The sequence below is a fragment of the Plasmodium gallinaceum genome (assembly GCF_900005855.1).
Source record: "Plasmodium gallinaceum strain 8A genome assembly, contig: PGAL8A_v1_64, whole genome shotgun sequence".
Classification (NCBI taxonomy): Eukaryota; Apicomplexa; class Aconoidasida; order Haemosporida; family Plasmodiidae; genus Plasmodium; species Plasmodium gallinaceum.
Genome location: NW_021628223.1, coordinates 1 through 14,461, shown reverse-complemented (window position 1 = coordinate 14,461; position 14,461 = coordinate 1). Strand labels below are relative to the sequence as shown.

General features: G+C 16.7%; 2 protein-coding genes across 2 annotated transcripts; one reads left to right on the top strand and one right to left on the bottom strand.

The window, feature by feature from the left end:
- Positions 1–338: 338 nt before the first annotated feature.
- On the bottom strand, positions 339–7,868 carry ApiAP2 (transcription factor with AP2 domain(s), putative; the record flags this gene model as incomplete). Its single annotated transcript, XM_028674750.1, has 1 exon — positions 339–7,868. The coding sequence occupies one exon, from the start codon at positions 7,866–7,868 to the stop codon at positions 339–341; it is 7,530 nt and encodes a 2,509-aa protein (XP_028526350.1).
- Positions 7,869–13,062: 5,194 nt separating this feature from the next.
- PGAL8A_00123400 (heat shock protein, putative) lies at positions 13,063–13,974 on the top strand (the record flags this gene model as incomplete). Its single annotated transcript, XM_028674749.1, has 1 exon — positions 13,063–13,974. The coding sequence occupies one exon, from the start codon at positions 13,063–13,065 to the stop codon at positions 13,972–13,974; it is 912 nt and encodes a 303-aa protein (XP_028526349.1).
- Positions 13,975–14,461: the final 487 nt, after the last annotated feature.

Sequence of the window (14,461 nt, the reverse complement as noted above, 5' to 3'; positions counted from 1 at the left end):
TTTTTTTTTTTTTTTTTTTTTTTTTTTTTTATTTTTTTTTTTTTTTTTTTTTTTTTTTTTTATTTTTTTTTTTTTTTTTTTTTTTTTTTTTTATTTTTTTTTTTTTTTTTTTTTTTTTTTTTTATTTTTTTTTTTTTTTTTTTTTTTTTTTTTTATTTTTTTTTTTTTTTTTTTTTTTTTTTTTTATTTTTTTTTTTTTTTTTTTTTTTTTTTTTTATTTTTTTTTTTTTTTTTTTTTTTTTTTTTTATTTTTTTTTTTTTTTTTTTTTTTTTTTTTTATTTTTTTTTTTTTTTTTTTTTTTTTTTTTTATTTTTTTTTTTTTTTTTTTTTTTTTTTTTTATTTTTTTTTTTTTTTTTTTTTTTTTTTTTTATTTTTTTTTTTTTTTTTTTTTTTTTTTTTTATTTTTTTTTTTTTTTTTTTTTTTTTTTTNAATTTTTGCAATTTATAAATATATAGTTCCTGCACATTTGGTGATAACGTATGAAGTAATTTTTTTTTTTCTAATAAATTACTAAATAAATGAATATAAGGTTTAATAGCATAAATTGAATTTGCTTCAGAAACTTTAAGTATATGTTTATTAATAATGTTTTTGATATCAGGAAAATTTTTTAAAAAATTATCAGAACAATTATTTAAGCATTTATTTTTTATGTCTGTAAGTATATATTTTGTTGTAATCTTAGATATTATTAATTCATTTTTTTCATTTTTACCATTACTTTTATTTAATGTATTATTTATTTTTACATTCATTTTTTCATTTTCATCATTATATATCACTTTTTCACTTAATTGATTGTTTGTAAAAAGTTCTTCATTCATGAAACTATTTTCTGCTGCCATATTATGTGTGTTATAATCATTATCATCGCATAACTGATTTATGTATTGGTTATTATTTGCAAACTGGTTATTAATGATAAATTCGTTATCATTTGCAAATTGATTGCTATTCGAAAATATTTTATCACCTGTGAATTCATTATTACTTGTAAATTCTTGATTATCTGTAAATTTATTATTATTATTCGTAAATGGATTATTAATATATTGGTTATTCTGAAATTGATTATTATTAATTACAAAATGGTTTCCGCTTGTAAATTGGTTATTACTGCTAGAATATTGCTTGATATTTAAATATTGATTATTATCTTTAAAAATATTATTGTTGTTATTATTATTATTATTGTCTGTAAATTGATTATTAGAAAAATGATTAGTAGTATTTGCAAATTCATTATTATTTATAAAATTATTACTATTTTCATATGGTATTATATCACTTGTAAACTCATTATTGTTTGTAAAATAATTGTCACTCTTAAAAAAATTATTATCCCTAAATTGATGACTATCATTCTCAAACTGGTTATTATCTGAAAATTCACTATTATTCGAAAATTGAATATTATCTGAAAATTCATTTTTATCAGAAAGTTTATTATTATCTGAAAATTTATTGTTATTTGCAAATTTATTATTAACTGTATATTGGTTGTTATTCGTTAGTTTGCTATTATTGTTGTCTATTATTTGATTTCTAAAAGGAATATTATTTAAATATAAATTATATACTCCTTGGTTATTAGTAAATTCATTGTTCATATATTCATTATTAGAATATTCATTTTTTACAAAGTTAATGTTTTTTAATTTTTCATTGCAGTAATATGTAGAATGTTTATTTATTAGCTGATTATCTTTTTCTCCATGAATACTTAATTGATTATTTATAACTTTATTATATAAATTATTATTAATTAAATTACAACACATTTTATTATTTTTTGCTTTACTATCACTTAAATTATTATTTATTAGTTTATTATATAATTGATTGTTCATTAATTCATTGAATAAATTATTATTTATTAGATGATTTTTTTCCAAAAAGCCTTCTGTTTCATTTACTTTTTTCTCTTCCGAAATTTTACTTTCTATTTTTTTTTCAATAATTTTATTTTGATTATATTCTTCATTATTCCTTTGACAACAATCTTTATCAATTTTTATGTGATTATGTTCTTCCTTTTCCTTGTTAATGATTTTTTTAAGGCATTTCTTTGTATTACTGTTTTTACTGCTGTCTTCAACATTTCTCTCTTTTTTTAAAATTCCTTTTTCATAACTTTCTATTTCATATGTATCTTTTTCCACATTTGAAATAACATCATTATTTTTAGTATTTTCCCTTTCTATATTTCCTAAATTACTATTCTTCTTTTTATAATTTTCTCTTTTCTTTCCTTTTTTTCTATTTGATTCTATTAGTACGTCTTTTTTTTTCATATTTAATGCACATATAGGGTTACTATTTTCATATTCATAATTAAAAATATTTTCATTATTATTAATTAAACTATCCTTCAGTAAAGAATTTCGTTTATTAGAGGTATAATTTAAAACATTATCTGTTGTAATATATTTCACATTCTGCTTTCTGCAACTAATAGCTAGAATTCTTGCCTTTTCAAAACCATATTTTTTTACAGAAAAATATTTGTGAACTGTTTTGCAATTAGATCTCCAATGAGAAACCCATAAATTCTGTTTTTTGTCATAACTTACTCCTGTAATTTTTGGCAAATTTTTTACTCTTTCGTACAATTCCTCTTTTTTTATTTTACTTTCATCATAATATTTCTTTTGACTTTTCTTATTTTTTTTATCTATTAAATTTTCTTTATGTTTTTCATTATTTTCAATATTATTATTAGTAATAGTAGAGCTAACATTTGAATGAAAAGACATACCATTTAATGTATTTAAATCTCCTAAAGGTTTAACCACATCATTTTTGCTAATATCATAGTTAGATATATTAGAATAATTTGCTAAATTTCCATTAATGTTTTTTACATTTAACATGTTTAAATCATTACCTGAATTTTCTATGTTTGTTATATTTATACTACAATTCATTTTACTTTCATTATTACATAACTTTAAAAAATTATTGTTTAAAAAATTTTCATTTGCATAATTAATGCTGTTAGATTCACAAGAATTCATATTTTTTTTTCTTGATTGATTTATTTTAGAATTAAATTTAGTATTACAATTTTTATATTCTTTATTTTGCTGTAAATTTTCATCGCAAATAAAAGAATTTTTATAAAATATTTCCTTATTACTTAAAATGGTTAATTCATAATTCTTATCTTTTTTCACTTGTTTATTGTCATTTGGGTCATATTTACATGAGTATATATTATATGGGATGTTACTCTTTGTATAATTTTCATTCATATTTATATTTACACTGTTATTTAATTCTGTCTCATCATTAGTAATACATTTATTAATTTCATAATTATTTAAGTCGTCCTTACCATTTTGAAGATTATTTTTTTTATTGTAATTCTTATCATAATTTTTAAATAAATCCATGTTATTATTTAATGAAGAATCAGGCGTTGAGCAACTAGTTGTAAGTGAACCAAAGCTATCCTTGTATAAATTTGTTTTACTAAAAAAATTAATTTCATTTATGTCCTGAAAATTTTTATTATTATTATTTTCGCCATCTTCATTATTATTACCAGCAGTGGTAGAATTATTATTACTATTATTACTTATCTTATTATTACCAGAAGTGGTAGAATTATTATTACTATTATTACTTATCTTATTATTACCAGAAGTGATAGAATTATTATTATTGTTATTACTTATCTTATTATTATTACCAGAAGTGGTAGAATTATTATTATTATCATTATTATTTTGATTGCTATTATTATTATTATCACTACTAATAATGTTTTCAGTGTTATTAATATTATCCTCATTATTGTCATAAATATTATTATTATTATTAGTAGTAGTAGTAGTAATACTGTAATTAGTACCACAATCTTTTATTTTATCATATTTATTATCTTCGTATATGGTATTACTGTTACTTCTAATACCATCGTATATTATATTTTTATTAAATATCTCATTATCATTGCAAATCATAATTTTATTATCTATATTATCATTACTGCAAATTATATTTTTATTATTTCTAATAATAATATCATCAAAAATAACTTTATCTTTTTTATGTTCACTATCTATAACACCAAAGTTGTTTTTATAATAAAGAAATGTGCCACATCTGAATTTGTTTATTTTGTTCATATATATTTCATAATTATTATTATTTAAATATTTATTATTTATTTTATTTTTATTTGTAATAAATTCATTTATATTATTATTCTCTTCTATCTTTAACTCACTATTTAATTTATAATTATTTGACAAAGTTTCACTGATAAAATTCTCATCAATTATATCATTAGGTACACTATTTTCGTTAATAAATTTATCTATATTCTTTTCATTATGATACTCTTTAATAATATCTTCATGTAAAACTTTGTTATTGATATCATTATTAGTTTCATCATTCATAATTTCATTATTTTTATCATATATTAAAATTTTTTGTATTTCTTTTTCATTAATTTCACAATAATCAATCAATTTTTTATCATATTTTTCAGTTTCATTAAAGGAATTATCGTATTGTTTTCTCAAGATGTTTTTATTGTATATGATGGCAGCCTCATTAGAGCTTAAAGGGTATGTTATAGTTTTATTATTTATTTTATTCAATTTAATTGTAGTATTTTTTTCTGATATATATTTTAGGTTGTTAAAATTCATAAATTTATTATTATCTGTTAATGATACTTCTTTTTTTAAAGAAGATAATTTTTTGTAAGACATATCTTTTTTTTCTTCAGAATTATAAATTATATTATTCCAATAATATAATTCACATGTTTTATTTTTCTTACAATTATTTTTATATAGTTTATCAATGGAATAAACTTTATATTTTTTTTGGAAGTTTTCAATATTTAATTTATCTGGATTGGTTATTTCATTAAATTTATTTAATTCTTCGTTTTTTTTACATTTTTTATTTTTACGAATTACATAATTATTTGTAACATATATTTCATCCTCTACATCAATCTTTTCAAATATTGAGATTTTTTCATTATCTTCTTTATCTAGGTGATTTGTTTTTTTTAAATTTTCTATTTTTTTATCGTAATTTTTCGTAATGTTTAATTTTCCTGAATATTTAAACATATCTATATTTCTTCTTTTTTTATTTATTCCACTTTTTAACACTTGATCGAATTTATAGATATTATTTTTCTTTTCACAAAATGTTTGTGTTTCATTATTTTTATAATAAATGGTTGCATTTTGATGTATACCAAAATTATTTAAATTATAATCATTGCATCCATTAAATTCATTAGACATACTACTATTAATATTATTTTTATTGTTATTATAATTTAAAAATTTATTATTAATATCTCCATTATAATTATTAACATGAGTATAACTAGTATTATTATCATTATTTGTATTAGCATCTTTAACACTACTATTACTGATACAAGCATTAGTACTACTATTATTGTTATTATTTATATTAATATCATTATGACTGTTATTTTTATCATCGTTATCATTAATTATAATACTGCTATCGTTATTATTTCTATTAAAGACAGAGTCATTTTTATTTTCATAATTAATATCATTATTTATATTATTATCTTTATCATCATTAAAACTATTATTCATACTGCTATTATTATTATTATTATTCATAATGTTATATGGATGGCTAATAATAAAGTTGTTTATGCTTTTATTTATATAATTATCATAATTTTTTTTCAATTTTTTATTACAATTGCTAATATAAAAGTTATCTATATTATTTTCTATTTGACTATTTTCCTGTATTTGATGCTTATCATGATAGAATTTTTCATCTTTATCTATGTTCACAATATTAAAATTTTGCTTTACTTTTGTACTAATATAGGTTTCATTCATATCAATATTAAATTTATTATTTTTATCTATATTTATTTCATCAAAGCTAAAATTACTAGAATATATATCATGTTTTTTTGGTAAAATAGCATCTCTTGTTTTACTTACATTATTTACATATTCAAGATTGTGCATATAGTCAAAATTATTTAAATTTAGCAAATCATTAGATTTAAGAAAATTATCTGAAATATTCATATCGTTTGTAATTTCTTTATTTTCATGATTCTCTTCTACAAAAATAGGGTTTTTTTCAAAATTCGAAAAGGAATAAATTGGATATGATTTCGACTTATCACTAAAAAAATTGTTATAATTCATATCATATTCATTATATATACATCTGCTTGTATCTTTAATATTTTTATTCTCTTTTTCTTGCAAATTTAAATTCATATTATCATTACTGACACAAAAAAAGGAGCTTTCATTATTTTTTTCTATTTCTAGAAAGTTTTTGTTATTCTTTAAAAAGTTAAAATTGTTTGTGATATCAGAAATATTTTTATTAGACTCAATTTCATTATTTAGTGAAATTTTTGGAATATTTGAATTTAGAGTTCCTTTTGGTGATGATTTTTCTTCGTCTTTTTTATTTATTTCATAACTAATCATTTTATTATTTATAATTTTATCATAATTTATAGCACTACTTACATTCAAATAATTGTCATTAGGTATATTGTTATTAATATTATTTTTTTCATTCCTCATATTAATAATTGTGTCTATTTTTCCATTCTCCATATTTATATTATTTTTGTTATCATTATAAAAACATTTGTTTATTAATGTATTAACCATGTTTTTATTTAAAGCATTATTCATATTCTGAATAAAACTATTATTAATAATGTTATTATTTATTATATTATTACTGATAATGTTATTATTTATTATATTATTATTAATAATGTTGTTATTAATAATATTATTATTTATTATGTTGTTATTGATTATATTATTGTTAAATAAATCATTTTGCTTAATGTTTGATTTAATAGTTGAATTTTTTGTATTATTTAGATGATTTAAAACTGTAGCACCTTTCTTTTCATTACAATTCAAATTGTTATATAATACTTCTTCATTTTTATTATGGTATTCATAGTCAACATCTTTTAAATAAGTATTTAATCTGTTTGTATCATAATATTTTTGATAACGCAAAGAGTTTAATTTGACATCTTCATTATTTATATCATTGTTAAATGGTGAATTGTTGTCTGAATTATTTAAATTATTATTATTGTAATTTGATCTTGTAATAGTTTTATTATTTTTGTGATTTACATTTTTACTATCATATTCCATGCATTTTTTTGCATTTTTTCTATGAAATTGTATATCATATATATAATTAGACAAATTTTCATGAGTTACATTTATTTTATTTATATTATAATTATTTTTAATGATGCTATTATAAATATTTTTCTTATTATGCTCCATATTATCACTATTTATTATATTATTATTATTATTATCAACATTATTATTAATATCATAATCTAAACTATTACTAATTTTTTCCTTATAATTTAAGAAATCTTCAATATATGCATTTTTCTCAAAATTATGTTTAGTAAAATCTAATGAATTTTTTTCTTCTTTTAAATTAATATTTTTATTATTTATAAAATTTTCTAAATTTACATTTTCACAATCACTTTTATTTTTACCAGCTACACTGTTAATTAAATTGTCTTTTTTTTTATTATTAATAAAATTATAATAAATCTCATTGCACGAATTTCCATTACTATTATTACTATTATTGCTACTACTTAAAATGTTACAAATATTATGAAAATATACATTTTTATCATTTTTATTTACATAATTATTTTTAATACTTTGATTATTATAAGTGCCACTTTCAAATAATTTAACTTCTGATTTTTCAACAATATCATTTTTATTATTTGAAGAATTTTCATTTTTTATAAAGAATGAATAATTTATATTAATGTTATTACAATTAAAATGACTATTCATTTTTTCTTTTCTTTTTTTTTTTTTTTTTTTAACACACTATTAAAATAAAATATAAACACACATAAATATATATATATATAAGAATTTTTATGAATATAAAAATTTCTTTGAAGTTTTAATAAAACAAAAGTTTAGATAAAAGCCTATTTTTTTAACTTCCATCTTTTTTCTTTACTATTACTTATAGAATAACTTATGCATTCAATTTTTTTTTTTTTTTTTTTTTTTTTTTTTTTTTTTTTTTTTTTTTTTTTTTTTTTTCGTTCTTTTTTCTATTAATAAAAATATTCACTTCATTTGCTACTTTATAGCAATGAAATACCTAAAAATATTTTGGTTCATTCATTATAATAATAATTAAAAAAAAAACAATTAAAAGAAAAAAAAATTTAAAGAAAAAGACTTTTTTTTTAATATTCTAAAAAAAAATGCTAAGACGATAACATACAAAATTTTTTCTTTCTTTTCTAATTTAAATAGTAAAGTTCATCATTACTATTTTATATTTGCGTTACATTTTTTTTTTTTTTTTCTTTATAGAAATAAATATAAAGTAACTATTTTATAAAATATTTAAAAAAATGAAATATATAAGCAAATATATATATATATAGTTAAAAATTATATAAGTCTAAATATAATTATTACATATATATATAATTAATTATAATTTATAATTTTATTAAAATTTTTAATAAAAGCAAGATGATATTACAAAAAAAAAAAATAATATAAAATAATTTTTTATATTAGAAAAAAGAAATAAAATTAAAAAAAATATAGAGAGTTTTATGAAAAAAAAAAAAAAAAAAAAATGATTATCCTATATACTAAATAACTTTATATTAAAATAAATAAAATATAATAATATTTAAAAGAAAAATAAATAGAGATACATATAAATATATAAATAGTTACACAAATACACATATAAATTTATACATTTGGGTTAAGTATATTTCAATTAAAAAAATGAATAGTTGCTTTAATATTCAAATTATATAGAATAATACATTATTACTAATATTAAAAAAAAAAAAATTTATACATAAAATGTTTAAGAGAAAAAAAAAAAAAAAAATAAATAATAAAAAAGTAGAAATAAAAAGAAACGAATAATGTCTACTGTATATTAATAATGATAAATTATTAATTATTAAAAAAAAATTATACATTAGAAACTTTAAGAAAACTGTGTATATATGTCATATTTTCTTCTATATTTAAAAAAAACACAAAAAATAAACTACATGATAGAAAATTGATAAAAAAAAAAAAGAAAAAAAGAAATATACTACAAAAAGTGGAACATCGTAAAAATATTCATATATATATATTTATATATATTTACAGTTAATTGTAATAGTATTATATAATAAAAGAATGCATAATAAAAGTATTTTATATTTATAGTATTCAGTTGATAAAAAAAAAAAAAGAGTCTATTACTTTATTACATATTTATATAAAAAATATTAAAAATATTTATTATTAAAATTAACTTACAACATTATTTAAATAATGCTTTTTAAAATACACGTTTTTCCATAGAAACACATCTTTATTTTTTCAAAAAATTTTTCCATTAATATAATTTTAATCTTTTTATATGCACATTGATAAATTAATGCATATAACTCATACTAAAAAATAAACTGAATAAAATATAAATCATATAAGAAATAAAAAAGGGAAAATAGATATATAAATATTAAATTACACACATGAGTTTTTAGAAAAAATTTTACATTTTCTTTTTATTTCCTTTTTTAACAATTATATAAGCAAATAAATATATACAATAAAAAAAAAAATATATATATATATATCATAAAAAAAGTGTGTTAATAAACATCTGATTTTCCTAATTTTAGTTTTTATTTCTTTTTTCTTTTTTCTTTTAGTTTTTATGATTCATTTTTCTCAAATGTATTTTTAATTTTAAAGAATTCCCAAATTGAGAATCTTGTTGTAATTAATAAAGGATGCTATGATAATATAAAAATTAAAAAAACAATAAAATTAAGAATATATTTAACGATTCTAAGGAAAATTACAATTAAATACAATATTTAATTTTTGATTCAAATGTTCTATATATTTATTCAATACATAATTCATAAAATTATAAAAAATTATAAGAAAAGAAAAAATGAACATAGGTTTAAAAAATATTAAAAAAAAAAAAAAAAAAAGATTAAGAAATTAAATAATGGAAAAAAGTTGGAAAATATAATAAAATAATAAGTATCTAATAAAAATAAATTCGTTTGTTTTAAATTTTACTTCAAAAAAAAAGAAAAGTTATTAGTTTTTTGTCTGTCCTATATTTTTGTATTCATATATTACTTATAGGTTTTTCTTCTTTATTGTATAAGAGTCATAGTATATATTGTATTTTTCTAAAAATTAATTTAGAAAGTTTTTTTTTTTTTTTTTCTTTTTAAGTTTATCATTTAGAAAACAAAATAAATTAATATATTTTTTAATATTACGAAGAAAAAGAATAATGAAATTAAATACTAATAGAAAATTCTCAGAAATATATATGTTACATATATACAATAAAATCTTAAAACTAGTAAAGATAAATTATAGAAAGGGTAAAAAGTAAAATTTATTTTTCTAATTATATTTAAAAACCAAAAAGTATATAGAACTATATTTTAGAAAATAACTAATAATAATAATAAAAAAATTGTATTCATTTAAAAAAAAAAATAAAATAAAACACAACATTGTATAATAATACAATACATTTTCTTTTTAAAAGAATAGAAAAAAGGTAAGCATTTCAGTTTAACCATACATCTTATTTTTTTATTTATAGAAATGCATAATAAATTACATAAATATACATATAAGAAATTTATGGAGTTACGTTATAGGGTTATTATACACTTCTCATTTTACCCTTTTATTAAAATTGTAAAATTTTATTTCTATTAAAAAGTTAATTCATACTATTTTTAGGATTTAGTAAAATTATTTTAATTTTTTTTTTCTTTTTTATAGCTAAATTTTTAAGATAGCACCTAATATATAATTCTTTTTCTACATTATCTCTTTATGCAAAACTTTATTCTAATATATCAGTTGTTATCATCCTATAGTATAACATCATTTTATTTTATTTTATTATTTTTTTTTTTTTAATAAAATTGTAATATAGAAAAAGAAAATATAAAAATTTATGCAAAGTAAATCATAATAATAGTAAAAACTGAAAAAAAAAAAAAAAAAAATTAAGACGATATATAAAAAACTACATCTTATAAATAATTAAATTATGAATGAAAATCATATTTTCTTGTTGTTATTTCCTAGTTTTATAAAATAAAATCTTCTTATAAAATTTAAACTTTTCCTTTCTAATTGCATTTAAAAAAAGTATTTCAATATATTATTATATTTAAAACTATTTTTTTATAACGTAATAACGATGTAGAAACATAAATATATTAAAAAAAAAATTAATAAAACATGTGATATAATGATATAATTTTACTTATAAAGAAAAACAAAGCAAATTTAATAATGTTAAAAATTCGTGTAAATAATATATTTTAAGAAAAATGAAAAATTGTAATAAAAATAACAAAGAGCATTTTTGTTATTATTCACTTTTCTTTTTACTTTTTAATTCCTTTTGAATAATTTGTCATATGGGAAAAAGAATTATCTAAATAATGGAAATATTATATTAATAATGAAGAATAAAATTCATTCGAAAAAAAATTACATAATTTTTAAATTTTATAAATCTTATTATTTTAAATAATTTTCTTAGTATTTAAAAAAGAAACTTTCAATTTTTATTAAAAAGAAATAAAATAAAATAACAATTTAATGGAACATTTTGTGGTGGAAACTGAAATCACACAAAAATTTTTTTAATTCTTTTTTTAGAACTATTTTCCTAATTTAGAATTTTTTTCTTTCTATAATACTTTATCTTTTTTTCATATAGGAAATTCTACAATTTTAATAAAGTTCACTAATGTGTAGATTTTTATATTTAAAAAGAATTATATATTTAAAAGGTTATTTTATTAATAATAAAGTTCATATAAATCATATAGGAAGAATAGTCATTTAATTTTATTTTTTTCTTTTCGTAATATAAGAAAATAGGTTTTACATTTCCTTTTTTTTACACGAATCTTATTGCATTTAAGTTCTCGGTATTTTTTATAAATATCCTAAAAAAATCATCATAACATTATTTTCACTTATGTTAACTTTGCACTAGCTAAAATGTGGTATAGTCCTACTACAAAAAAAATTTCGTATTTTAATGAGATGTATTTTCATATATTAAAAAAAAAAAAAATGAATGAAAATTAAATTTAAAATTAACATAATAATTAAAATTGAAAATTTCTCGTACTTTTTATTTTTGCAAAAAAAAAAAAAAAAAATAAAATAAAATAAAAATAAAAAAATAAAAAATAAAAAATACTAAATGTGAACTAAAAAAAAGATAATACATCTTAAAAATTAAGTTATTAAATAAATAGAAAAAAATAATACATATTAAAAAAAAAAAAAAAAATAAAACAAATAGAAGTAATATTTTTTTTTGAGAAGTTGAAAAACAATTCTATTTTTTAATCAAGAATTTTGTTATGCATTTTTTTATTTTATTATAATAAAATTTACATGTAGTTTTTCACTTATATTTTATATTGTTTTATTTTTGTTACATATATCTTTTTTTTTTTTTTTTATTGTATTTTTTTATTTTTTATTGTGTTTTATTTTATTTTTTTTTTTTTTAATGTATATATTTTCTTTCGTTTTTTTTTTTTTTATTGTATTCCTTTTTTTTTTTTTATTTTTATTTTTAGTTTTTTTTTTTTCAAAGATAAAATATATGAATAACAAAAATAACAAAATATAAACAATTAAATATATAAACATATATATATATATGTATTTCTCATATTCTTAAAAATTTTACTGTTAATTTCCTTTACAAGGAGTTCAGACAAAGTTGTGCATACATATATAAAAAAAAATATATATATATATATTTGCTTCATTAATGAAAATATTTTATGTAAAATATTTGCTTCTTTAAATATATATATACACTTAAATTCGAAGATACATATTTTTTGTGAGTTATATATTTTAATATTCTGAATATATAAAAATTTTTATTTGGTTCTTTAAAAATATTTAGAGAAAAATGAGGTTAAATAAGCTATATACTTATATGTTTCTTCTTTTCCTTCTAAATTTAATTTTAGAAAATACCAAAATTTTCTGTGAAAATAATAATACAGATGATAATGCAAAAGAGGAATCTAACAGTGAAGAAGAAAAAGATACTGCTGAAGAATTTGGTGATGTATCTTCTGGTGAACATCCCAAACAAGATGATGGAGAAACAAATGTAAATAAAAAAGAAAGGAAAAAAGTTCAAGATAATATACCAGAAATAGAAGAAAGTGAAAAGCCATTAGATAGTATTGAGAATCACGAATATCAAACAGAAGTAACGAGATTAATGGATATAATTGTCAATTCATTATATACACATAAAGAAGTGTTTTTAAGAGAATTAATATCAAATGCAGCTGATGCTTTGGAAAAAATAAGATTTTTATCATTATCCGATGAAAGTGTATTAGGAGAAGAAAAAAAATTAGAAATAAGAATATCAACGAATCCTGAAAAAAATATATTATCTATTACAGATACAGGTATTGGTATGACAAAAGATGATTTAATTAACAATTTAGGTACTATAGCAAAATCGGGAACTTCTAATTTTTTAGAAGCTATATCTAAAAGTGGTGGTGATATGAGTTTAATTGGTCAATTTGGTGTTGGATTTTATTCTGCTTTTTTAGTTGCAGATAAAGTCATAGTTTACACAAAAAATAATAATGATGATCAATATATATGGGAATCAACAGCAGATGCTAAATTTTCCATATACAAAGATCCACGTGGATCTACATTAAAAAGAGGTACTAGAATTTCTTTACATCTAAAAGAAGATGCAACTAATTTATTAAATGATAAAAAGATTATTGATTTAATCTCAAAATATAGTCAATTTATTCAATTTCCTTTTTTTTTTTTTTTTTTTTAAATATAATATGCGTAATGTGTTGAATATGCTATTTTTGCTATTATTACTTATATAAAAATATAATTATTATGAAAATTTTTGATTTTTCTCTTTTTTAAAAAAATTATTTATTTTTATCTTCCTTTTATTAAATTTAAAAATGTTATTATAATTTTAAATGTCATACACAAAAACTTTTATAGAAAATATTAAAAAAAAAAATAAATGTGTATATTATAAGAATTATAGTAAAATAAAAATATTATGAGCATTTATAAAATAAAATGTTGTAACCATCTACAAGGAAATAATTACATAATCATTAAAAATTTTATATTTTTCTTTTAAATAAAAATATCCATGTTTCTTTAATATTTTTTAATAGTTTTTTTTTTTTTTTTTTTTTTTTTTTTTAAGGCTTCATGGAACACTTTGAAAATGTATGAAATGATAGTGACTTATTTTAAAGTATTTCATATGTATTCAAGTTAATTAAAAGAGATGAAGG